Source organism: Aythya marila (genome assembly GCF_965140915.1).
Source record: "Aythya marila genome assembly, chromosome: 1".
Classification (NCBI taxonomy): Eukaryota; Metazoa; Chordata; class Aves; order Anseriformes; family Anatidae; genus Aythya; species Aythya marila.
In genome coordinates this window covers 11,097,493-11,125,419 of record NC_139042.1, presented here as the reverse complement: position 1 = coordinate 11,125,419, position 27,927 = coordinate 11,097,493, and the positions used below count along the sequence as shown (strand labels likewise).

Below are 27,927 nucleotides of genomic sequence, written 5' to 3'. Positions count from 1 at the left end.
GGAACAAACCGATGGGTTTGTTGCTTTGGGAAGTGAGTCTGGAGCACCGTGTGTCAGTGTCTCGGAGTGTTGCTCAACCCACTAATGGAATTTAGGCATGGTACATCGAATTACAGCCTATTTCTAGATTTGAGGGTGCCCACGTGATCAAACAGTACCTCAGGCCCAGTGACTAAATAACTGAGATCTGAACCCTAGAGTGAGGAAAAGCCAACATGGAAACACATGAAAAAGGTTGTGGAGATATCCCAAACCCGCCTGGATGCCATCCTGCACAACGTGCTCTAGGGGCATCGTGCTTCGGTGCCTGCCATGAGACACCCCAGCCGTAACTCCCCGGGGCTCATCTCGTTCGACAGTCTCTGTTCATGGCTTCTCCTCCTTCCCACCACTGGTCTGGCTCTGAATGGCCGCGTGGCAGAGGGCTCGATCCTGTGCCCTGCTGCACTGCCACTAAAGCAGCAGCAAGAAGGGGATTCAGGCTTCTGTGGGGTCTCTGATCGCAGCAGAAATTTATCTGCCTTTCACTGGGGAAGTTTAAGCCATTGTTTTAAGTCCACACGTTGGAAAAGCAAGAAAACCATGCCTGTGAGTTCTCACGTTTGCCCGTTTTTGTGCTGAGTTGGCAGCGTTTTGTCGCTGCTGTTTGCATCCCTCGTTTATTGCTCGGCGTGCCCATGGTCTCGTGCTGCTCCTCCCTTCCTAAATTTCCCATACAGCAGAGAGTAAAAAATGATGTAGGAAGGAAATGCACTAATAAAACGCACTAAAAAATAACCACTCTTCACCTAAGTCACTTTTAGATGTTTCTGCTTGCTGCTGGTCCACTGACAGCCCCATCAGCACAGGTTTTGGGAAGCAAATTGGGTGGCGGTGGCCTGGCAGCTCCTCTCCCACCAACTATTCCGAAATTATACCTTCCCGAAACATGTTGGCAACTGTGTGTACGTGACCTCTGGTTTTGCTTCAGCAACAAAAGGCTGGTGGCAGTTTGAACCATTGTGCTCTTTATTTAAAACAAGCCTTTCAAGTGGGAGCCAAAAAAAAAAAAAAAAAAGCTTTTTGGTGAAGCTTTGAAAAATTATAAAAGAAGTCCAGCAGCTTGCAAGAATTTTCCATTGCCAGCTGTTCATAAAGTAGAAACCTTCTCCATCTTTTGACTAATCCGTAGCCCCAGAACACTGCACCTTGTCCTGTCAACTGAACTTACAATTAATAATTCATTGCTTTTTCATTTTTATGGGTACTTTCAGACTTTTATAGCCTTGGAGCTGTATGATGATTATTTTTTTTTGACACTTCGTCTTTAGTCCCTGTTTGCAGGTATATCATTTCTCGGTGTATTGTTTCTACTGCCCATCATTCTTTAACATATTCTTTATCACAGGCTGTACAAATGCAGCTGCTGGCTTAGCAACTTCTGCAGGTTGGGGCTGGTGAAGAGGAAGGTGGTACGAGCAGGAGGTACGAGCCAGCCCTGTGACCTGTGCTGACTCTACAGGTACCTTAAAGGAGGCTGTAGCGAGGTGGGGGTTGGTTTGTTCTCCCACGTGCCTGGTGACAGGACGAGGGGGAATGGGCTAAAGTTGCACCAGGGGAGTTTTAGGTTAGATGTTAGGAAGAACTTCTTCACTGAAAGGGTTGTGAGGCATTGGAACAGGCTGCCCAGGGAAGTGGTGGAGTCACCATCCCTGGAAGTCTTCAAAAGACGCTTAGATGTAGAGCTTAGGGATATGGTTTAGTGGGGACTGTTGGTGTTAGGTCAGAGGTTGGACTCGATGATCTTGAGGTCTCTTCCAACCTAGAAATTCTGTGATTCTGTGGCTCAGCACGTTTTTGGTGGAACATGCTCTGTGCAGCAAGGACTGGGAAAAGAGGCAGCTGCTTGGGCACACGTGCTTTGCAGTTTTAGTGCTCTTCACGTGGAGTTTATTACACGGCTTTACACAAAAGCCAGGCTGAAACTGCCTCTGTTATCTCATTAGCCAAAGTCAGGAGCTTGGGCAGGTCTTGAAAAGGTTTAGAAAAAAAAATATCTTATTCGCTTTTTGATAATTCCAACTATTCGCTCTACATAATCATAGCCCTGCATCGTGAGAGGGATCCTTGGTAGTTAACTGGACTCAGACACATTTCTTTGCAGCTCTGGGGCATACTGACTTCTTGCTTGTTTAAGTCTTGCAGCAACAAAAGAATCTGGCTAACAGGCTAATATCCTTTTTTAATTCTTCTGCTATTCTGAAAGATAACATTTTGCTGTCTTCTTGCTTCTGCAAATCTTCCCCATCTTAAAATTAAACTTTATTTACAGAAGTTCCTAAATTTCCTCATTAGTCCTTTTAAAACACCCAGATGCCTCTCTCCTTAGACTGAGGACACATATATATTTAGTTTGTTCAGATGTCCTTTCATCATCTTTTTATTCAGCCTTTATTCCCCCAGCTGAGTCTAGCAATTTCCCTGAATTTTCCTGTAAAGGATCTTTGATGTCCTCATTTTCATTGCTCATTTTATTGCAAACTGAACCAAACTGGTATTTAAAATCTTGGTATTTTGTGTAAGTGTGATGTAGTATATTTTGTCATAATGGAAATATAACTTCCAAAGACAATTTACATTTTTGCTGTGGTCTTGAATATTAACGAGGCTTCTTTTACTCACACACTGGAGCTGTTTGACAGTCTGGCATTATTTTCATCTAGATTTTTCCAGGAAGTTGGCAACAGTTCATGCTGGAAAGCAGCACTTCAGCATCACTTTCACTGAAATTGGTGGTTCATCAACACTGTCTGTAATTTGTTTTGCTTACACAGCAACAGAATCCAGTTTGAATTGCAAATAAAAGGAATCTCAATATTATGCAGTTTTTCAGCAAAGAATCACAGAACCACAGCATGGTTTGGGCTGGAAGGGACCTCAAAGCCCACCCAGTTCCAACCCCCTGCCATGGGCAGGGACACCTCCCACCAGCCCAGGTTGCCCGAAGCCCCATCCAGCTTGGCCTTGAACACCTCCAGGGATGGGGCATCCACAGCTTCTCTGGGCAGCCTCTGAGTGAAGAATTTCTTCAGAAATCTCATGCGAGCAGAGCAGAAGGGGACAATCCCCTCCCTTGCCCTGCTGGCCATGTTGCTTTTGATGCAACCCAGGACTTGGTTGGCTTTCTGGGCCACAAGCATACATTGCCAGCTCATGCTGAGCTTCTCATCCACCAACATGCCCAGGTCCTTCTCGTGTTCCTCCCACGACATGGCTTACACCATAAGAAATGAAAAGCTCAGACCTCATTTCAAGAGTCCCAAGGGCTATTTCTATAGCCAAGAATAACCAGAGCAAAGATTAGCTCTTTACGCCAGGAGCTATGACATGGCCAAAGGCCCCTATTCTTCTTCTTCTGTGCAATCTAGAGAATTTTTCTTGTCTGATTCAATTTTTAAGGGAATGATTCCACTTGTTAGCCCTCTGTACATTACAGAATTGAAAGTGTCTTCATTTACAGTGCTGCAACGGGGTCCCAATTTAACTATGTGAACCTACCCTGTGTACTTTATAATATGTCTAGAGTACAATGTTTTGTAACGTAGTCCAGTTGCAATATACCCAAATCTGCAGGTTAACGATTATCTTATTGAAGCCTTCATGCTAAAATACATACAATTCGTGATGTGCCTAAAGACATTACGAAGATAGTTGCAGATTTTAGTTCTAAGAAAACCTGGAGTGATTACGCGTGGTTTTATTTTGTTGATTGTGTGCCTGGCTTAAGTATGCCTGCTTTCCTGTAGCATGGCATATTTCTTTAGAGTGCTTTCAGAATGTCTCTGCAGTTCTTCAAGGTGTGAATTTAAACGTTCTTCAAACTCTTTTGTATGTTTCTCTTCCTCTTGAAGGAACTTTTCTGTTTTTGCAAGGATGGACATCTCAGGAGAAGACTGAGAAATGCACAGAAAGAAATAGTAAAAGACACAAAGTTCAACAACGTGCTTGCATAATCAGTTTTTAAACTTAAACACATCTTAAGGCAGAGCAGCTAATAACCCTCTAAAGCTTTAAACATCTCCAAGAAAATATGACTTCAGGCATACATTTTTAAATGCATTCTGGTGGCTAAATACCATAATGTGAACATGATGTTTAAACACCCCTGACATTCACAGCATTGGGATGTAGATTTGCCATTAAAAAATATAAATATCCTGTTAGACAGAATTAAGCTGCCTCAGAACCTCTTAAATCTTTGGATCAGCTAAAGGTCATGTGAGTCATTTGTGTAATTTAGACCAGGACAGAGGACAATAACCTGTTCTTTGGAACTACAGAATATAACTAGTGTTGGGTACTGCTGATTGCCTCCTGTAATTTTCTCCCTCTGCCTCTCTTCCATCTCAGGAGATGCTTTCTTAGGAAAGGAAGAAAAACTGTACTCATTTCAGCACTGTCTACTTCAAGTCCTGATATTCTGGAGGACGTACTAAACTTTATTCACTGCAAGTAGTTCACTGAAAAATTTTATTTCCATTTAATGAACATTTAGTAGACAGAGACATAAAACATATGAAAATCAGTCTTAAAATGGTTGTCATGGGACACAGAGTTGTATAAAGCAAAGGACGTGAATAAATCTTTGCTGGAATGAGTTCTAAAACTGTAAGCAGCATTCTTTGTTAATTCCTTTTGCTAATTTTTTAGATCTATTCATTGGAATGTCTGTCAAAAAAAAAAAAAAAGAAAACAAAACCCTTTTCTTGGTCTAAAGATAATTTGCTTGTTTAAATATATTCAATGTTTATTTGTAAAGATAAAAATGATTTTATGGCATGAATTTTTAACAGTCAACTGAGAAAAAACTTCAAACAGGATCTGTAAAATATTAAGAGAAAGATATTTTTCTGTCTTTATGTGACCACATATTGAGTAAGATTATTAGAAATTATCATCTTAAACCCTGTGTTGAAATATTTTTTAATAACTGTTAGAATTGTTAGCATTGAATCTCTAGTTTTGTTTTTCCTAGAATATAAAAAGGAGACTGCCAGTACATCAAATAGGAAGGGCCTCAAATGATTTAAATATCCAAATGCTTTGTGGAAAATGCCAATTCTATTAAACCTGTAAATGTTTATTCTAGGATCCATTATATCGGAATGGGGTATTCCCTATTTCCACAGCAACTACAGGCAGATTCAGTCTTTGCTTCAGCCTGGTTTAAAACTGCCCTTAACAGCTTCTCAGGCCAGAAGATATTAAGTAGAAAATACAGAAATGCTGTAAAGCACTATTCTATTCAAATGGTTTGCAGCAGACCTTGAGATGAAATTTAGGGATTTCCCATAAGAAATCTCCTTACTTTTCACAGTACAGCAAGTAAATGATAGCCAGAAATAAGTTCTGGATGTAATACCACCCTCTAGACTGAGCCAGGCTTTCTGGACATACAGGGTTCCTAAAGTGAAATTCACAGATAAAGCAGAATTTTCCTTTACTTGGTGCCTCAAAAGTAAGTGTTTTAATGGGGCAGGGAAGAAAGTGACTTAATTTGCCAGGTAGGAATATGTAAATATATTCGTTCACCTTGTCCCACAACACTCTTCTATCGCTCCCTGCACTAGCAGGGATCTTCCAGTGCTAGAGAAACTCTGGAGGGAAATCACCCGCCTTTTGTTTTTCCCTGGAAACATGTGCATGATTCCCCACCCACAAATCACCATTGTTTTCACACAAAGAGATTTTCCTGAGATTTCGAATGCTATGGCTACACGCATTTTTTTTCCTCCCCTCTCACGGGCTAGGTCACATAAATATTTTCTTGTGATGTTTGGATTCAGTGATAGAGTTGGCAGTACTACTCTGAAGTGTTTTAAGATAGCTTTGCATTATGAAGAAGCCACTGTACGTGGAGGCTTTATTTAAAGCAACACCATGTTTCACTTACTCTAAAATCACTGAGTCAATACTGAGCAAATAAAACACTTCCAGAGAGAAGCAAAGGAAACCAGGCAGATGTGCCAGTCTTCAGAAATATTACATCAAGTTACAAGAGGTTCTCAGAGATTCATTACTGCAGTGTTTACAATTGCTGACTTGTCAGTAGAAACATACTGGCCTGACGATGAAGCTATCTTCCTAAAACGCTACTGTCCTTTGCTTCAATTGGTACTCACTTTGATGTGTTTTTCTTGAAATACAGTGTGAACCCCAAATGAGACATTTCTGAATTTCCTCAGAGGAGAGGGGAATGTTTATCACAGAACAAGCAGATCGTGGCTCCTTGCAGCTTCTTACCCTGAGGGTCAGACATCACTGACTATCATTTTAGATAGGTCCCTAATGCACTGTGTTTATGCACTTTGAGAGAAGGTTGTATCTAAACAGGTCTAAAAGGCAAAATTTCTTGTTAGCAAGTAAGCTTTGTTTTCCCAGCCTCTGGTCTGTTCTTTCACTATGTCCTATATTATCTTCACTTTCTGTGCCTGAGGAAGGAAAACTATAAAGAAACTGCTTTAATCCCTGTCTCAGATGAGACTCACGGTCCCTAGTTTTGAATTTGTTTTCTTCAGATAACGCTTCCTTTGTATCTTTCAGTTTTCTAGCTGGAGCTGTGCAGAAATGGGTTCATTGGTAAGATTTCAGCCTAACTGGCCGGGTAGTTAGGCAACAAGGACTCTGCTATTTCATTAGTACAGTGTCAGCTCCCCCCGTGTTTCCTTGCTGTATACCAGTAACAGGAGCCACCCTTTTGCCTCATCATTTGCTGGAAATGAAGGAGGGCACCTGATATATAGACGCATATCTCCACATGTGATACATGTTAAATAAGTCTTTTCCTTAAACAGAAACTACTCAAAATGCTTATGAGTTATGAAACTGGGTTGCTGGGCAGAAGCGCTGCGGGAAGCAAGGTCTATTCTCTCGCAGAGTGCCTAATTAACTTTACTAGTGCTAATCTCTTTCTTGCCCCATGAACTGTCCAACATTCCTGGATGCACATTTAGCAGTGCAGCAAGAAAACATTAACATTCAGGATAGTCTAATGTTTAGTGGTCAAATCATGCTCACAGAGCATTAAAGTCTTCTCATGTTTAGCCCTTCTACTACTCTGGAAAGTTCTTGTCACACCAAGACTACGAATTGGTCTGCCTAATTTTAATTTTCAGGGTGCAGTTTCCTCTAACCCTGCAATGCAGTACGTTTTAGGCAGAAGATACAGATGACTTTCTTCTCAGAAGAATGTGCTTCTGCTTGTATATGAAAATTGAGATTCCTGGGATAACTTCAAGCCACATAGGAAGGCATTTGGAGGACATAAATACCTTAGCAAGTAGGTAACAGTATTACTTAAAAGGCATGGACCACTGTGTGCCTCTGGGTAGGATCAAGACTGTCAAAATCATTCCTAATAATGTCCAGTGCTAGAATTTCCACAACTATCCACTGCAATTTATTTATTAAGTCATTTCCCGTCCTTAAAGTTAGAAAGTTTCCTAATGTCTAATTTAAATTTTCCTTGCTACAACCTAAGTCTTTCCTGTTCTACTAAGTCTTGAAAGCAAGAGCACGTGATGTGTGTCCATCACCTGAAGGGAAACATGACAAAGTATTCATGACTAAAAGTCACAAATAAAGATCCAGGTTGGAAAGCACAGTGTACATAACTGCTTGCTCCAGCTAATATAGAGAAATTATATAGAAATAGACAATTCTGAACCTGCCAATAATCTTCTTGAATAAATATGTATGTATATAAATGATGATTTGATTTTATTGATCTTCTGAACTCCTACCTGCTTTGATCCCTCTCCTTTGGGCTTAGACTATGCTTGAGAAACATCTCTTGCTTAATAATTTCATTCTGTACTTTGCCCACACACCAGCTGGCAATGTTTTCCTTACAATCTAGTCAACTGTCTTGGCACCGACCCTGTCCTGAGTGCCAGCTGGGAAATAGTTTCCCTGCAGCTTGCAAAAGTGTCTCAGAATGGGCATTTTCCCTGGGCTGGCTGGAAATAGAAGCTTTGTGCCCTGCTATCTCTGTCTGACACTTCTGACAGAAGAGAGGATGAGAACTGGTGTTTACCAGACTTTTCCTGAAAAAGTCCAAACAATTCTTTTTGCTGCTAGCAGTTCAAAGAGGAAAACTTCCAAGCCAATGAGAAACCAAAAGCCATTCACTTAAAATTCCTATGAGGTGGAAACATGGAAATGAGGTCATACACCCAGGGCTAGCTGGTTCACTCTGACTGCTGGGACACAGCTGCTGGGAGCACAGGCTGCACTGCAATCCCTGCTTCCCAGGCAGGTAATCTGTGAATAATGTGGTGCTGTTGTCTGGGAGCTTCTGGAGCATCTTCCAGCAGCCACATCTCTGACAAGAAAGGATGTGTGCACATTTATGAAGCGTACAGCAGAACTGGGGCACGACCAGTGCAACCTGCCTGAAGATGGCTGTTGGTGTCACGATGCTCTTCTGTCCTAATTAACATGCCATGTGGCAAGAACATTGCCTACTGGTCCTCCCCATTAAAAGCTGACCTAGTCTTCCCTTTTTTCTCTCAATAGGATTCAGGCACAAACAGTTCAGGATCTTCTGGGTACAAAGATGCACACATCACTGTTGGACAGAGAGATGGCCACAGTCCATTCCTCAATAATCTGTAAATTCTATTAAAAGTTGGTGTGGTTGTGTGGTTTGAGGTCTGGAAAATGAGTGCTAAATCTTCTAGTGGAAAAAAACAAAATAGGGGCCTGTAGTGGTTGCCTAAGGATGGAAAAAAGATACTAAGGAAGAATATAAAGCTCAAATTTAAAGAGAGAGCTGAAGTTGAAGAATTCTGGAAAGTTTTTCCTAAGAAGTTGCCATAGCCAAGGTGGGATTTATCCCACTTGTCAATGGAGGTTGGTAATCTGCACCCTATGAAGACTGAAAGAAAGAATGCTGCACTATTACTCTTTCATTTCAAGAAAAATAAGGATTACAGCAGTTATCATTTCTGTTCCTTTTCAAATACAATAGCTAACACACAGAAAATAGTTGCTGCAATTCCTCTAATTTCATCCATCAATCAAATGCTGTGGAAACCGGATTTGTCTAACAGCACTTAAGGCAGAAGTTTGCAGGTATTATGGAAAGACACTTAAAGCAGTGCCCCTACAGAAGGCAATATGAAGCAGAGTGCCCCAATATAGAAGGCAATGAGCTAAAATGTAGAATTCTCTCCCGCAGTCACATAATGGCAGGTAATTATCACCATCGTTACTAGTACAGAGATATGGCCCAGTAGGGGATGTTTAATCTTCAGAAAAAAACTGTGGTTATGTTAGGATAAGGTATTTACAGTTTTGCTGGGCTAGCACTGAATAAATAACAGTGACAACAGGAATAATCTAATTTTTGGTTCCTTCAGGATTGCATTTGGTCCACAGATGGATGTGGACCACTAAAAGAAGCTCTGAAAATATCTACGTTATAGAAAAACAGTTACTTACTGATAATTTGATTTCTTCTGCATCGTAAGCATGGCTTAGTAAACCGCCTGTTGTGCCTTTTTCAGAAAACAGCCCGCCAAAGCACAAAGGATACCCCACTGGTGGTGGTGGAGATTTATCATCCAGTTCCTTTTCATGACCTCTGTCAAGTTTATAAGATAAAGTGATATCACTTTTTGAGCCAGTGATATTGCCTTGGCCATATGAAGTTGGGCTACGGTTTCTGTGGCATCCACTGGCTGTGAGCAGAGCAGTCTGTTGAGCTTTCATGTGCCATCCATCTTCATTTTGGGAAGTTCTAAAATAGCAATAAAAATATAAAATCAAAATATGAAAACCAGTTGAAACTCCGAGCTATCAGAGCAAAGCCATGCTTTTTGTTCATTTGTTTGACTTTGATTACTCAACTGTTCAAAGTGCTTCCTGCACCCGGTTATGGACATAAGATTACGCATTACCAAGCTGCAGCAATTTAGCAACTTTCCACCTAAGTTACTGTGATTGTCTGAGTGTGCATTCTTTGTCTGCTTCAGCTGTAACTTGAATCACACTGATTTAAACTCTCCCATCGGAATTTCAGTTGAGTAACCTTGCCATATAATTTTGCAGGATACAATCTAAACCACAAACTGGCTTCGGTATGATGAGAAATAGACAGAACTTAGCCACACAAATACTAGAAATAAAATATCAAATTAGAAGAGAGATGAGATTATTTGTGGTCTGGATAATTAGTCAGTTTTGATCTAATATAACTTTAAAGAACTATATTCGAATAGCTAGAATTTAGAATAAATGCTTAAATCAGTTAAATAAAAAGGATAGTACAGGAAACTTTGATCCTAAATCTTTACTGCAACACTAATTATGCTACTGATTTAATGATAACCCACTGGAAATTAATAAGAGAAAATGCACTGGAAATTAATAAAGGAAATGATGAAATCTTTAAAGTAATTTTTTTTAAATTACACATAAACTTGCTTTTGTAACAATAAGGGAAATCTTCAAGCTTATTGAATTTTCAAGTATTTTATTATGATGTTCCATAACTCTTGTATCCTGCTTATAGTGATCAGAATGGATGTATGAGCATATATTTGCATTCATTTGTAGCTCTGTGAAGCAAACAATTTTTATGGTTAACTACAACAACAACAAAATCTTGCTTCCCATTTGAAATTTCTTCTTCTGACAGTTAACCGAATAACTCTGAAATCACATAGATTAAAGAGCAGAAAATTTTGAGACTTGTTTGCCCAGATGTCTAATTTTCAAATGGATCTTTACTTGCTTTATATACCAAAACGTGAAACAAACAAACAAAAAAAAGACAATTCAATTATTTCAGATTTTATTACATTTCTGTGACAACATTTCTAGCTATAGTAGAAATTGCCACTGTAGGGAGGCCTGTGCTTATGATGAAATAGAAATTTCACTCTTGGGAGGTAACTACTGTACTTAAACATGATAGATGTCTGGAAAGATGTTTAAAAGATCCTAAAACGCTTTACTAATTTGAAATGCAGCTATAAAAGCTTTTAAAGATCAAGTTCTCTGCCACTAAAACGTGATTACTGTTATATCTAAGAATATGCAGTGCTACTCAGATCCAAGGAAAACAGATTTTATTTTTAATAAAAAAGGAAGAATATGCCAAGCACAGGGAAAGGGCAGTGCTGTCTGCAGAAAGATCACACCATCATTTTCTAACATCGGTTTAAATATTTAGTGCTGGGAGAAGCACTAAGTAAGTGCAGCCCTAATGGCTCCTGCTTGTACATAGGCATGCTGGGGCTGAAACGTGAGACTGAATCCTCTATAAATGGGCTGTGCAGGACAACCCAGAAACCTGATGAAGAACATATTTTCTTGGATTATAAAGTAGTAGCGATTAAGTTACTCCGAATGCTACAAAAAAGCAAATTATAAGCATGATGCTATAATATTATTATTACTATGATATTGTTATTATGCATTCAAAGACAAAACTCTGGAAATATGTACCAAACCTTCCAGTTCTCTAAATGACCTAAAATGTTTATCTTTTTGGGGGCAGAAATTTCTCCTTTCTTCCATGCTTTTCATTAAAATAAATACACTCTGCCCTTCTGGGCATAGGAGAATGCATTTATTTATTTTTTCTCCTATTTTAAATCTATTCTGCCTATTGTTTGTATGAAGGCCACAGTGAAAAAACTGACACCTTTGAAGATAGATGGCAACGAATGACAAAATCGCAGATTTTTTTTTTTTTTCATTTTGTGTTCTGACCTTTTTGGAAGTAATTTCCTCTGAAAACCCCTAGTAAACTCCATGTGATCTGTGTTCATTTTTTCCCCAGAACTGGTTCTATATGTATTTAATAACAGTTATTACTGTTATTTTATAGCTTTCCTCTCACTAAGACCAGAATTTTCAGACTTGCGTGCCTACATTTATGGTCGCTTTCACATAGTAAAAAGACATACCCCACACCCCAGAAAAGAACACCACCAAGACCTGATTTTTTAAAGGCTCTACTTCCTACTGTATTCAATAAATTGCTGGGGCTGTTTGCTGTCTTGGAAAAACATGCCATCTACGTTTAGGTGTTTTGATATAGATGCTATGCCTTCACTCAAGACAAATTTCACAGCTGGGGCTTGAATTTCTGCTAGTTCAGTCCAAAATAAAATCTAAAAACAGAGTTCTAGGTTGAGTACAAATGTAAAGGTAGGCAAATATCTGCAAATTCGTAAAAAAAATGATCATTTGTCAATACTGGCAATGCGAATTCACTGTAACTGCAGTTGAATGACTTATGCTTTTAGTGGGGTTATAGAGCATTTAACATATACACATACTTCGCAAAAATAATGTCACTGTTGGCATGGAGACATATGGGACAAGAAATGAAAGAACAATGTCCTCACAAAGGGAATTTGAGAGAGAATAGATTTTTCCATACTCAGGTATACACAAAATCAGCTAGGTCCCCATGAGATCAGCGACTTCCGTGGTGCAAAACAAACTCCTCACGCAGCTCGTGCTGCTTGACATAACTATTCTTGAGAAAGAGAACAACAGGTCTTTAAAGACCAGGATGCCTGCGGAATTATTGTTGCTTTTACCTTGCAAGTGTAACTGGTAACTTGATTTTAAAAAACTGCTGCTAAGTATTTTCCTGAAGAGATTGTTTTTGCTGCTTCCAGTTTATCTGCTGCAATAACTGATAGGGCGGTGAGCATGACTAAGAATGTAAGACGTCCAAAGAGTGGTGAAGACTTCTTTCTGACAGACATGACACTGTCCACACATCCTTTAAGAGACCTCCAGCTACCTCAGGAGGCATTCAGTCCTAGCCTTTACCTCTCACTTTTTCCACACAAAGTGCAAAAGTGCACTTTGGCTTGGCCAGTTACCTAATTTGTGTATGTGTTTGTGGTAACTTTGTGTCAAAACTCACGTGCTCGTTTTAATTTCTGAAGAAGTAGGCTAAGCACACTGGATTTATCAAAGAAAATCCTCTTCAATCAGGCCAAAATTCAAACCAACTGTACGTGTACAAAGTATGAACAAGGGATTAAAACTTTGGGGGTAGAGAATGCTTATTTTAATATTAATAAAATCAATTATCATATATGAGAACAGTAATTAATTAGAAGTGGTTATAGGTAGGATGTGGCCTCAGTCTTCTTTAGCACAAAGATGCTACTTCTCCATGTGCTACTTTGTGATGTCACTGAACACCTAAAGAAAGAAGAAAATGCCTCTTCCTAAATCATCAGCCTACCTTCCTGCAATTATCTGTATTTTCTCTAGAGGTCTCCTGTCTGTCTGTGCCCATGCCTAGGATTCTAGTAGTGATCATGAGAGAAAAATATTACAGGGTACACTCAAAGACATTTTTGTCCGTTGTGCAAATATTTCTAGGTTTCTGAATGCACAAACAAAAAGTACAGCTTCTGAAAATTACCATTTAAAACACAACCTCCCCACCTTGCACAAACATTGTGTTTTCTTTCTTTTTTTTTTTCCTGTGTAAAAAAAAGTCTTTTTGCCCTTTCTCCAGTACCATAATTACCATGGAAACAGAACTGCAAATTAAAACAGAAATAACATGGTTTATGCTCACAATAAAATAAAACATACCCCAGAGTTAAACCAAACCAACATCAATTGCCTGGCTTATGTGCTCACATCTGATGGTTGAAAATTCAATTTTCTTTTTCTGAGAAAATCTTGGGGTAGTTCCCCATCTGGGGAACAGAGAACCAACAGTATACATAGGGCTCAATCTTAAAAAGACTGCTGGCTGAGGTATACATACACTGCACATGGAATTTGCCCTTTCTTGTAATCTCTATATGCATTTAAAAAAAAAAAAAAAAAAAAGCCTTTAACTTAGGAACTTAAATACACATTTTAGAACCTGAAAAACAGGCCCAATACACCGTTTTCATCAGATTAATTAGAATTGTGATTTAACTTGTGTTCAGTAGGGGTGACTGGGATTTCTGTTGTGAGGAAGGTTTCTCTCTCCCTGTTTTGGTTTAACATTGGGTTTTAATAGTTATGAAATCAACATCCTGCAAATTACCTGCATAACTCTCTTTACACTGAATTCACATGTATGAAGTTTCACAGTTCCTCATGTACAGTAAATGTAATTACTGATAAAATTGGAAAAATCTTATTTTTGCTCACTTAAGAAGAGTGGAAGCATGAGCAAAAATTGCACCAACCCATCTTTAGTGGAATTATGAGATCTACAGGTGCACAACAGTCTGTACCTTAATTTGTCAATCTTTGATTCAGCAAAGCCTTCAACATCATTTGAAGTTTAGTAGCAAAACAGACATAGCTGCTGCTTCCATATATCCCTGTATATGCACACAGATATGCATATATACATTTATTTCCACGTGAATACTACCTCCATCACTAAACATCAGATTTAAAAGGAAAGTCTAGGCAAGACTGTATCAACAGATAATGCAATGCCTTTCTACTATACAGAAGAAAATCACTTTATGGTTTGCCATAAACTGGAATGCATGACTTTGAAATCTTATCCTGTACAATTTTGGCTCTACTTTATTTAAACTTTTGTTTCACAGAACTGTTTTACATTAGTGCTATTGCATAAATTCTTTGTTATAAATGATCAAAATATTTGGATTTCTATTAATTTTTAATCTCCTGTAGTGTGAAATATTGTTTAGCAGAGAGTTTAATTTTCTTTTCATTACTGCAGTGCCATGATGATAACACATTTGAAGGTCCTTCAGTGCTTCACTGAATACAAGGAATTAAGAAGTAAAGACATCATTGCCATACGTTTTCTGTGAGACTGAGTGTTCTTAAGTCACATTACTTTTCCCTAACAAGTTTACTGTGATAACAATTTATTCAGGGCATCTGAATTTATGTTTCTTTAAAAAAAAACAAAACAAAAAAAAAACCAAAACAGATCACCCAAGAACACCAAAACTTTACAAGGCATTAAAATACATTTAATGAAGCTTCCAACAAATGGACACAAAGCTTTTCAGCAGGAGCTGTAGTTCAAACTGCTTATTAAGATAACCTCCTGTGGAGCAGTTTACCTCTCATGTTGGTTTGTATATCCTTTCCTTGTCTTGTTTTTATTTGGCAGTAAAAATTCATTCTGTCCTGTTTTGCAAAACCTGGAGCTAAGAATAACTTAAGCAGCGTAAAAAATGTTTTAAAACTATTTCACATGAAAAATATTAAAATAGGCAAACATTTCTGAGACTTCATTTATTGCCAAATTCAGTTAGCCATGAAAATGTATGAAAACTTTACTGAGTCTGATATTTAGGTTGGTGGGAGTTCTGAATGAAAAAAAAAAAAAAAAATCCTTACAAGTTGGGTCCAATTACATACTTCCAGGAAGTTAATAGAAAGTTTCATATATAAGTACAATCTAAATATTACCTCTCTTCCTTTTCCTGCATCTTTGAACCGGCTTGGTAACTGTGCTCTGTTTCTCCATTTATATCCATGCCACCCAGTATTGATGTTTCTGTGTCATTTTGTAGTTTAACAAGACTATTCTGTAATCTTACATTCTCATGTTCCAGTTTGTGAATGGAAGCTGTGAAATTTCCATGTTCTTTGTTAGATAAATCTATAGTCTGTGAAAGGAGATAAAGCCATCACTAAATAGGCATATTTTCCACAATAAATGGGTGTTAGTATTTTCAACAAGCAAACACAAAACAATGTTCTATGCTAAAGAAAGACCTAGCTACCACATATAATCATGCAGCACTTATAGCAAACCAAGAGAATTGCCTCCAGAAAAAAACAACACTGTAGATAAATGGGAAAGGATTACAGCCTCTATAACACAATAAAACAAATTAAAATTTCTCAACGAACAGTGCATTCAAAATGTTATTGTTGTAAATTCATCATCACTAGCATTGTAAAACTTATGACATAAAAGCAACCATAACAGCTATAGCTATAGACTGCATTGCTCCCTCCAGTAATGACTGCACCAAAAATAACAAGACAAATTATGTAAGCTCATTACTATACTAGATACAGTGTATGTCTACAGGCACGATTTAATATCTGTGTTGATAGACAGTCACCTTCAGCTTCAGAAGCAGTAGAGCCACGTTATCACAGCGGTCTCCACCCGTGTTACTAAATCCTGCTTCTTAGTTGGGTAAACCCACAGAGTACACAAGTCAAAATAATGGAAGTGCAAACAAGGTGTGCACTGCATCCAGGGGCTGAAGAGGCCCATCCACTAGGATGCCAAGAGTGGAAGATAAAGATTAGCTCTGATGGTTGACTAGCAATAGCAGCAAGCTGTCACCAACAGAAAATCATCTCAAGACTTCTCAGATCGTACACAAAAGGCTAAAATCCCATACACTTTATTATGAAGTGCTTTCATATATTTCCAGTTTAATTTATTCTTTTGGAACCCAGTAATCCATGAGTATTAAAGATTTGTTTTTAGCACATTGATAGCACAGCTAGGGTTCCTGCACCTGAAAGCTTGCCTATTTTTTGGATTAATTGGTCTAATGTTATCTCTTCCTATAAACCTTGCCTTGCTCGGCTAGTTTTATGACAAAATTATGAGCCAAGTTGCCACAGAAGTGCCAGAAAGTATTTAAAAAAAATGACATTTTGTCCAAGGATGGAGGCAGGGGCTCAGCTATGTCTCGCATCTAGAGAGGTGAGGCACAAGAGACAAAGGTGGCTGCTAAGTCACCCTAAAACTGATAGCTCTAGAACCAGCTCTAGTGCAGTTATAATGGCATGAAGCCCACAACTGAGCTGACACAGCTATATATACACACACATATCTGTAACATTATATATGGATGTATAAATAATACGTCCTGATATGCCATTTTAAGGGTATGGAAAAGGTGACATTTGCCAGTTTACAGTCAGACAATTACCAGGCTATGAATCCCCCAAAGACGTATTTACAGCAGTATTTACAAACTGCATTTTGGTGTTTTTCTAGTGACACACACAATAACTGCAGATATTCTGTAAGGAGGGAAGGTTTTAAAGCTCTTTGTAGAACACAGTGTATGAAATGTTTATTACATCTGTATAAACTGTAATTCCACATTATATTGTCACATTTTTATGAATTAAACTTTAAATATTCCCTGTTTGAAGAGAAATAATTACTAAACTCTGAAAATAAGCTGGGTGGGGGAAAGTGTTGTGTCAGGTTTTTTACACCATTATTTAAATGCCAGATCAACAAAAGGGGAAAACAGTAAAAACGGACATATTTTTGTATCTGTGAAAATGACAACTGTTTAAAAACAGCTGTGATAAGTGGTCAGTTACAAAAAATAGGCTCCAAGAATTCAGTATCTAGACAAAATAACTGAAAAGTCTTGTTTGCTTCTAGCTTACTACAATTAAGGTTAAAATTATTCCTAGCTATACCCATCTTTAGGCTCTGCATGAATACCACCTGTCTTTGATTATGTCACACAGTTTATTTTTATTTATTTTACACAAGCCAGAAATTTCTAAATTTGCCATGATCTCAATCTCCATTTACAGTAAGTATAAGTAATTGCTCTTCATATTGCTTAAATTAAAAAAGCAAGAATTACCATGCAACTTTTGCACTCCTGATTTTCTATCATCTCTTTTAGATGCGTGTTTTCAGATTTGACAACTTTGTAGTTGAAATCCAACACCTAGGAAAAGATTAAGTTCTTAGACATATGAATATTACTGTTAACTTGAAAAAATATTGACTATAGGTATGATAAGTTAAATTTTGCAAAGTATACATAAGTAATTATGAACCTATCTATGAGATACAGTTTTTTTGTTTTTTTTTTTTTAAATACATCAGTACTAAACCAGAAAGAAATATTCAGCTATCTATGAAAGGCATACAAATGATCTGCTACCAGTTTTATTTACCTTTTTGAAAGAAGTAATCAGTTATGAAAACAAGGGAGTAGACATACAGTTACAAAATACCAAGAAGGACAGACCTTGCAGACCACTGAAACTGCTTGAAACCTTAGTCATGAAGCCTAGGAACCACATTCACTCTTAATGATACCATCTAACATATGGCCCAGTAAATAGTGCCACACAGCAGCAGTGTCACATTTTCCCAAACACTAACTTTCCTATTGTCAAAAGTAAAGTATTATGACAGTCTACTGATAGACTCAGTCTACTGAGTCTACTACTACCATTTAAAAACATCAGTATTTTACAGTTTTCAGCTTTCAAATTGCCATGCTTTTCTGAGCATACTTGTAACATTCTTTACAAAGCTTTTTTTTTTTTAAAAAAGGCTTAAAAATTAGGAAATGTTCTAGATAATCTAATAAATGATTCCAATGATAAAGCACATACAATAACAACAAAAAATTTGTTGAGATCTTTTGCATATTAAAATGGTGACTGCAATTGATGGTCAGGGTGATCTGCAATTTAGATGTACAGTTGACATTTAGTGGTGCTTTATTGTTCCAGTATCAATTTGGCTGCTATAATATTTGGCTGTACTATTTAATAAACACTACTACGTCACTGCTGATGGAGATGAAAACTACAGAAAGAAAAGTAATGTCTTTTTTACCAGATAATGTATGTCATCATCAATAGTGTGGAGTAAAATGGCCTAGGCTGGTTTTGCCTGCTTGCATACCTGTTGTTTTGCTAACAATTTGTCTTTTATCTGTAACTCCATTTTTAACTGTCTTTCCAGAAGACTAGCTTTCTCCATGATAGTTGCTATAGTGATCTCCTTCTGATGAAGCTCTTCTGTCAGGTCAGAGATTTCTGTCCTTGTTCTTTCCTGCTCAGAGCAATGGGACTGCTCCTCTCGATAAAGATGGTTTCTTATCTGTAGCAAATACGTTTCAATAAGAAAAAATGTTGTGCAGTAAATATGACTGAATCACTAACCACATACTACTGACTTTTTTACGGTCTGCTTCCAAGACACCAACTCTTCTAACCAAGTCAGACATTTTTGAGATTTTATAATAAAATGTCTTCATGAGGCAGTGCACAGTCTTATTTATTTTTATGTCTTTTTTAACCCTTCTCATTTGCTAATTTAGTATTAGAAATGAACAAAATATAAATTATTTATATTAAAATTGTAAAGGAATGCAATAATAATAATGTTAATTTCAAGAATTGGAAATTATGACAAAGAAAATCCAAGGAAATATCTTTTCAATAAACCTAAGTATGATTTATTTATAACGCTCCAAAGTTATTTTAGGCTGCATTAAACATGTCTTAAACCAAAATTAACTCCAGAGCAATATAAATAAATCAATCTAGAGACCTCTTAATGAGAAACTATGATAGAAATAGAAGAATATATATGGTAAACCACTTTATGAGAATTTTTCTGCTGTTATATATAAAATTTAAGGTCAAGCTTTCTCCATTATCTCCCATGTAAAGGGTTCTCCAAAGAATCAACACAAAGATTGTTTTCATAATCTTTCAACTAATAACCAAAACTGTAGTACTGATAGATTTTCGTAATATGTAAGAAACATTACTATTAAAAACAGCAAAAATACCTTCGAATGCATTTTAATAATTCTTCACAGTACTGTACACAATCAGTAACAGATGGCATTTCATATTTATTTATGCAAACTACACAGAAATACTAGAATTGTAAACAAATAGATATAGATGCAAAAAATCTGACAGCTAGAGCATGATTATCATGCCAAAATTGCTGCAGCATCCAAGTCAGCTGCATCCAATTCCAGATGTTCATGCTTACATTGCTACTCAGCAAAAAACACAGCGCGTCTGTAAGGGGAGTTCCAGGCACCCTCTTCCTCAAAGTGTTAACCTGCCAAGCCATGTGTCATTCCACAATGCCATGCCACAACTGCTTGCACACAGCAGTTCTGAAACGTGCAATGCAATACAATGCAAAACTCAAAGAAAGAAGCACTGCCCTGGATTGTGCAGCAGATGACTGATAAAGTAGCTTTGTGTGGGTACCAGCCATAGTGATTTTACTGGTTGATCTGTTATTCTCATGTCTGAGACCACCTACAAACTGCTACTTACCTCCTACAGCCTATTAACTACCCATAGCCTTGGAGGACTTATTACTTGCAAGGTATTACCTAATCACAGTAATATTTAGGCTTGGGCTTTTCCATTACTTTCACGAGGTAGCAACCTCAGTTGTTAGTACACAGAGTCAGAATACCAATTGCACAGCTATACAATTACCTCCAGGAATGCAACCATATATGAAAACTCCATACTCTCCTATACCCTCAATTAATCCTTCTGCTCTCTTTTTTACATGTCCAAGCTCACTACTTTGATCTCTCTCTCTCCTTTTTTTTTTTTTTTTAAATCCTAGACTGCAGTGTGAGACCTGGAAATACTTAACAGTATGACGTACCTTGTTTAGCACTTCTTGTTGGCTTTCTGGACCTTGTGCCAGTAGTAATAAGTCTGAATTTTTATTTTCTGGTTGCTCAGTAATTTGTTCAGAAGATGACTGATGTCTTTAAATAAGAAATGAAAAAAACAAAACAAAACAAAACAAAAAATATGAAATAAGCAGAATGTGCAATAATCTTTCACTTAAAAATCTTCTTCCCAGGGTAAAACTGGGAACTTGTTTGGGGATGAAAAAAAAAAAAAAAAACACCACGAGATTTGGCCTAAAAAAGGTTGGATCTTGAGAGATTTCTAGAGATTAAGAAAAGGGAAGTCTGTGCAGAAAGAATCCTGAAATCTCTTGTTGATTAGTATTTCATGTGTTCTTTGACAGTTATGGTAGATTAGATAAACCATAACAAGATGAACATTTTACTCATAGAAGGTTAGGGAGAATCATAATCGCTCTGCTTCCAAAGTGTTTAATGCCAAGAAATAGAGAGGCACTTAAAGCATATAAATAAAATAGGTTAAATACATTGACTTGCAAAGATCTATGCAACATAAAGGCCTTTTAACAGAGGGTGCACCTACTGCCTTTAATCTTGTCATGTATGAAAATGTTCATTCAAAAATTGTTTAAAAGTCTGACACTTGAATCCCAACTATCTTTTTCAACAGACTTGATTTAAATCAGAAGTAAAAAAAAAAAGATTAGCTTAGTAGTACTTGTTATTTTAAACATTGTCTTTAGCACACATACTTTATTTGAATTTCCTGCATTTCTCTGATTTTCAATAATTCTGTATGCAATTGTTGGCATTCCAGATGTATCCTTCTCCAAAGAGCATCGCGTGACTGCAGCTCTTTTTTCATTTCTGAAAAGCTGGCCTCCATGTTCTAAAGAAGAAAACAAATACACAAATAGCCAAATAAAACGAGAGAGTAGTAGCTCAAAATGCTGTATTTTGCATCACTTCTGACACCTGAGCAATGTGTATGAAAGGATATATATACTTATATTCTTAGCTTTATTTCTGAAGAAGGTATTGCTTCCACATCAGCTACTTTCTCCAGAAATGCCATCTAAAAAACAGATACCGAATATTCTTTAGCTCTTGCAATGTTCTGATACATGTCTCTGAAGTTATCATAGGAGACACCACTTAGAAGCTCTTTATCACACAAAATACATCTAAAATGCAGAGTTTGCTTGATTGAACAGCTTCTACACCCTTGAACATGCTTCATATGTAAGAATTAGTGCCGTAAGTAACTTTTATGTTGCGTTTTGGTAACAGCGTTTCCAAATTTAAAAGCATGAAACTACAAAGCTATAGAAAGGCAGAGTTAGGTGCACATCTTCATTAAACATTGCCTGGAAGCTTGGAGCAGATACCTTTGGACTTATGTACATGTGTATAAGTATGTATATCGTGTGTGTTCAATCATCTCCAAAACAATTCTGTCTCCATGTTGGTAATTGCCTGGGCAGATGAATATCACCAAATTTTCACACAATCATAAAATATTTTCCTTAGGGACTCCACAAATCTTGTCTCTAATTTACCTTTCACTTCTGACTGATATTCTATCAGCAAGTTGTATGTCACGTTATATTTGACATCATAAAATCTGAGCTCCTATAGCAATTACCAAAAAGTATACTAAGATCATACTAAAGATAAGAAATTGGAACTACAACTGCCAAATAATAAAAGTTGCAGCAGTAATCAGATTCTTGTAATAATAATAGAAATGTTCAGAGAACATTTATTTCCTCTCACCCAAGATCCAAAAGCATGTTCCAGATAAAAGGATTTTCCAAGCATGCTGATCCTTTGCCTTTAAAACTGTTACACTAAAAACAAATATTTCTCATAATTTCTTCATTTTAATATAGTTTCCATGTTTAAAAGAAAAAATAAGGCTTTTAAACGTTCAAAAGACAACTTTAAAAAGTGAAATACAGAAATGACTCCACAAGCAAGGAACTTCAAAGGTTTATTTCCCTTAGAGCCTCATATTAGAATGACCTTCCTTCCAAGAAGCCTGTGGTTTTCCTGTGGCTGAAAGGGCTGCTGAAGACAGATATGAAACTTTTTTGTTTTTTAATTTTTTTTTTTAGGGGCTGCAAATACAGATGTAGTCATTATATTCTTTGTTAAATGAAGGCTGAGAGAGCTTTTGAACTCAGAAATAGAAGTGTGGCCATATTTTTAGTGAAATAAAGTGTAATAAATTGTTAAAATTCTCTGCAGAAACTTCCTTATGATCAGCTTAATGGCTTTAACATTTATGAGACAGCCACAATTAGTTTATAATATATTATTTTTTAGGGTGTGTGTGTGTGTACACCTCTGATTCGATTGTGTGGTGGATAAGGGAAATGCTGCACAACTGTGTGGTGGAAGTTGAAGCATCTGTGGCAGGCTGCATTCAACAGGCATATTTACTTAAATTGTATTTTCTTCTATGAATTACAATAGTACCAGGAATAACAGCAGCCACAGCAGTAGCAGCAATAATAATTGAAACAGAATCTCAGGTCAAGAGTTTCACATATCACTTCAAAAAAGTCAATTAGATCACAGAATCACAGAACTGTAGGGGTTGGAAGAGACTCGAAAGATCATCAGGTCCAACCCCTCTGCCAAAGCAGGTTCCTCAGAGCAGGCTGCTCAGGTAGGCGTCCAGATGGGCCTTGAATATCTCCAGAGAAGGAGACTCCACAACCTCCCTAGGCAGTCTGTTCCAATGCTCCGTCACCCAAGAGATACTCATATAAAAGTAGATACTATTAATAGATACTTATATAAAAATAGATACTTATAATTTATTATTTTCAGAAATATCTATTGCATTTTGTTAAAAAAACAAAACGAAAATTAATTTTGAACAAGAAAAGATAAGGTTTTGTTTAGAAAACATCCAGTGAAGTATTACATCTTCAGAGACTGTTTCAAGTTGAAAAAAATACCAAATGTTCTCTTTTCCTCTGTGAACATGTCGCTTTAACTAGATTGCCATGTTTGATATCAAAAGGAAGTCTCAAAACTTTAGAGATCAGTTCCTGTTCTAATTGTACTCAACACTGTTCAACCTTTCTAATACAATCATATGCTATATTTCTATATAAATTAGCGTCCACTGACTTAATGCAGGTTTTCTGAGAGTTTCGTGTGATGCTCTCAAGCTGCCTCTCACGCATGGCTGCAATCAAGTTTATCAGACAGTTCATCTGGTTAGGAAATACTCTGCAGTCTCGGTTTGAATAGTCTTAAGTTTGTTTTTTTCTCTAGAGCAGGTAAACTGGTCTTGCATACAGTTCACTTTATCACTTCTTTCTTGCTATTCAGTAGTATGAGAGAAATAGGCAGAAGCACAAATGAAATAGTTGCAGGCATGGAAGACGTGAGGCATTGCAACCAGCCTTCTCCCCACCAAGATGCCCATCTACTCCTCCGAATTTCATCCACATCAGGTCCAACTATCCTCACCCTCCACCCAGCATTCCTTCACACAAACCTGCTTACTCCTGGCTGACGGCAGACCCTGCACTTTCTTATTTCTCATGCAGACATTCCTAAAAAGAATATTTTCTCTTAGCTGTTAGCACTTAGCTCATAGTGACATTATTTTCACCATATATTGACTTACATCAATGTCCTCTTCTGCAGCTGTTGGCAAATGCAGCTTTTCTCACTAACACAGCAATTATCTCACAAGAAGACCACAGTTATTCTGCAGCTTTCTGCTCTTTAGCCAATAGTGTTACATGTATCTAGCTCCACTTCCAATTAAATCTCTCCACATTCTGTTCACACAATTCCAAAAATCCTCTTGCTTGGAGATTTTCTTTAAGAAGGCTACAGCATGACGCCATGTACTGTCTACAACATCTGCCCACCTGCTCCAATCTCCATGTTTTGTTCCACTCTAAATATATCTAATCCTGCTACTATTAATTGGAACCTTTTTAACAGGCCTCAGATTTTTTTGCTTGCATACCGATAACTTGCATGCAAGCAAATGACTCAGGGAACTAATGTGTGAATTAAATGTATAAACATCATGTGTACAAAACTTGGTTGTTCTGACAACACCTGAAAATAATCTCCAGCACGTATATGTTAATTACTGTATATTGCAACTGAAGTTAAAATTCAGCAAGGTTGTCTATTAAGAGAAATAGATTATCTTTCAAGAGAAAGAGTTAAAGTCACTACAGTTCTCTCTATATATTAGTGAATATTGAAGTGCTTAAATAAATAAGCAGGGGTATGTTACCAGAAAAATATGGAAATGAGAATCTTATTCCAGATCTGTTTCAAACTTCACTAATAAAAAGTCTGAAGAGATCTTGTATTATCTCAATCTTGTCAAAATTCATAGATTATGAACAAAAGAAGAGGCCCAAATAGCTGTCTTCATATATCGTCTGCAAAAAAGCAGTAGGCTAAGATAAAAACTGATGGGTCTTCACGTGGTTGGCAACTTAGAAATTCATTGCACTGAAAAATATTCTTACAACAATAAAGTATAGCATAGGCTTTTGAATATAAATATTTAGTAGGTATAGTCAGTTTAGTAGGACAGTTTGTACAAAAAGAGGTAACAAGATAAAGAAATTTTACAGAAGTAATTTTTATACAAGGAACCAAGTGAAGTAAACACTTCACTCTCCGTCTGCTACAGGGATAGGAAAGCTATAAAAACCTAGATAAACAGATATGAATAAAATGTGCTACTGTATATCAAACATTTTTGTTTTCATGTATTACTCAATAAAAATTTACTGTTCACAGCTCATTCTGTGCTCCTGCAAAAAATTTATATACGATGCTTGTATAGATATTTTATATAGGCATGCCAGTACCACTTTTGAAAGTATACCTGTAAGTAATTAATGCTCCAACATTTATACCACAGTAGTTATAGAAAAGAAAAACTATCATTACCTGGCACTGTTTTTGGAACATTTTTAGATCCTCCTGGAGTTTCAGATTTTCCTCTTGTAGTCTGTTCCTGTGTATTGCTATTTCATTCACAGCTGCCTTTAGCTTTTCAGTAATTAACTCATCCTTTTCACTTGCAGGATGGCCATATGTAATTACCTCTTCTTGATTCTGTTTCTTATTGCTTATCTGGAATTGATAACTCTTGGTCTGCTTCTATAAAACAGTAAAACTCTTTTAATGAAATTAAATAATTACATCTATATTGCTATGGTCAAACCATTACTACTAAAATCACAAAGCTATTTTCATTTTCTTCACCAGGTTTTTCTTAGAAAAGATGTCATTAATAGAACAGTTTGCATTACTTCTCGAAATGATATTATCTTCCTCGAGCCTCAAGTTCCTTACCTTCAGTGAGAATATTTCAGACACTTACAAGGTTACAGACTTTTCAAGGATTTTTCTCCTCTGTTGTGTTTTTTTCCTAGCACTTAATAGTAGCCCTAAATGTAAAAGGGTGATTACGATGATCTAACTCAAAGCAGTTAACTATAACATTTTGGGGGGAGAAATGTTGCTCTTTGATACAATGAACTCAGTAGGAATTGTGTGTATGTGCCTCAGGATCAGAATTAACTTTAGACTAGAAGGCTAGTATTACATAGTTTATGTATAAACAGCTCCGTTACTACAGTAACTGTACTCCCTTGATATCATTATCGTTAATCTTGTGCAAAAATCATTTGCACATTCGGCATCTCTAGAAGCAGTCACAAACTCCATTCAGTTTCTTGTACTGATTAAAGAGTCCTAAAAACAAAACTTTAGAAAATTGCTATTGGTGGTATTTGTGAATTCATGGGCATTGTGAAGAACCAAAATACCTATAGTAACTGTTTAAAAAATCCATATGGATACTCCTACTGGGACACAGTAGCAGTACTCTTTCAGAAGACTGAGAATTAGCTGAAAAATGACAACAAAATAAAACCTACAAAACATATATCAAGTGCAGAGATCAAGTTGAGCAAGAAGATTTACATTAAACATAAGCAGTCATGCTACAAATACTGTATTTGGGACTGCAAAAAGGCATTCTTTTGACTCTTTTGATTTCACTATGTTCTCATAATTTGTGTTGGCTGAACACATAAGTAGAAGTGGCCACTGGCTGCGTATTAAATAAAAAGCCTAAAGAAATTGGCAGGTAAGTTTAATTTATACAGATAATAAATTAAGGTCCCCTGAAATCTAAATTATGGAGTTTGACATACCATAATGTCAAAGAATCCTGTGAAAAAAAGGGCACGTCTCCATCTGGAAATCAAAAACTCACAGAAAAGGAATTTGGGGCAAAGACACAGGACAAATTAATGCTTTTGTAACACTCCATCAGCTTTGTAATTAATAAACTAGCCAGTGTGCTATTGCAGTTACAATGAAATCTGTCTTCAAAGAAAGTTCACTGATGACAGTCATGTGAACCTCGAAAGAAAGAAAGATCATCTTGTGTAATCTACTTTGACTCGTCTAATTATATAATCACCTCCACATACATCAGTCAGTAGATTTGTCTAGTCAAAGCCTTGCTTTTTTTTCACACCTTTGTATGAAAGTTCAATAATTGCAATATAGTGCTTTCAGCATCTGTAAATGAAATGTAACTGTCATCCTTGGAAATGCTGGATATGGGTAAAGAGTCTCATATGAATCATTAAGAAAGTGTTTCACTAGATTAAGATCCAATGAACTTAGTCCCAGTGGAAAAGAGGATTACCAGTCAGCAACGTAATTGGCTTCCCTGTACTTCATTATTGAGCTGTCTTGTAGACCTATTATTTTTTTAGTTATTTCTTGATTTTTTTTTCAGAGCAGGATATGTTATCAAGAAAGCATGAAATCAATATTTCATTCTGGAATGGAAGGAATTTAAAAAAAAAAAAAAAATGCTAGATCAATAGGCAATGTAAAAAAAAAAAAAAAAAAGGTAATAAATTGGCAAGTTAGAAAGGATCACAAAGCCAGCCATGGTAACTTGAACGGTAACTTGAAAGCTGAAAAATATGATCAAAAAGGGATAAGTGATCCAACAAACATTTCCAAGTGTGATTTTGGAACAGCACATAGGAATTCAAATTTCTGTATAAATTATACTGTTTATTTATGATCTTCAAAAAGTAAGGGATACCTTAGATTAGAGGGAAGTTTATATTTCCAGCCAACATAGGAGTGGCATGTACTGCTTACTTTGTAAGATACTTATCAATAACTTGTCATTGCAATTAATTGCATATTAATAGATAGCATAGAAGATAAAAGTATGCTCAGAGTATACTTAAAAAAGTAAAAAAACATTGCATTTTGCAGTTATCTTTATCAGAAATATTCTACTTTTCATCATGATATTTATTCACATTAAATGAGGAAAAAAATAATTGTATGAATCAATAAATCTTTTGGTATGGATTTGCCTTAAAACAATGTATCCATATTAATTTTTGATACTGTAAGCTTAGTAGTACATTTAAATTTTTAAAAATAAGTTGTAAATAATACTAGCTGAACTAACTGC

At 36.7% G+C, this 27,927-nt stretch overlaps 1 protein-coding gene across 1 annotated transcript in view; it reads right to left on the bottom strand.

Annotated features, from left to right (window-relative positions):
* Positions 1–1,127: 1,127 nt before the first annotated feature.
* The window catches only part of DEUP1 (deuterosome assembly protein 1), a gene marked incomplete at its 5' end in the record, with an annotated part of 42,510 nt that continues 15,710 nt past the window's right edge, over positions 1,128–27,927 (bottom strand). Inside the window, 8 exons of the mRNA XM_082784712.1 lie at positions 1,128–3,932; positions 9,484–9,781; positions 15,430–15,629; positions 17,604–17,690; positions 18,665–18,862; positions 20,414–20,519; positions 21,158–21,294; positions 25,356–25,568. Coding sequence (XP_082640838.1) covers positions 3,762–3,932; positions 9,484–9,781; positions 15,430–15,629; positions 17,604–17,690; positions 18,665–18,862; positions 20,414–20,519; positions 21,158–21,294; positions 25,356–25,568 — 1,410 coding nt within the window. The 3' untranslated portion in view covers positions 1,128–3,761. The remainder of the gene's footprint in view (positions 3,933–9,483; positions 9,782–15,429; positions 15,630–17,603; positions 17,691–18,664; positions 18,863–20,413; positions 20,520–21,157; positions 21,295–25,355; positions 25,569–27,927) is intronic.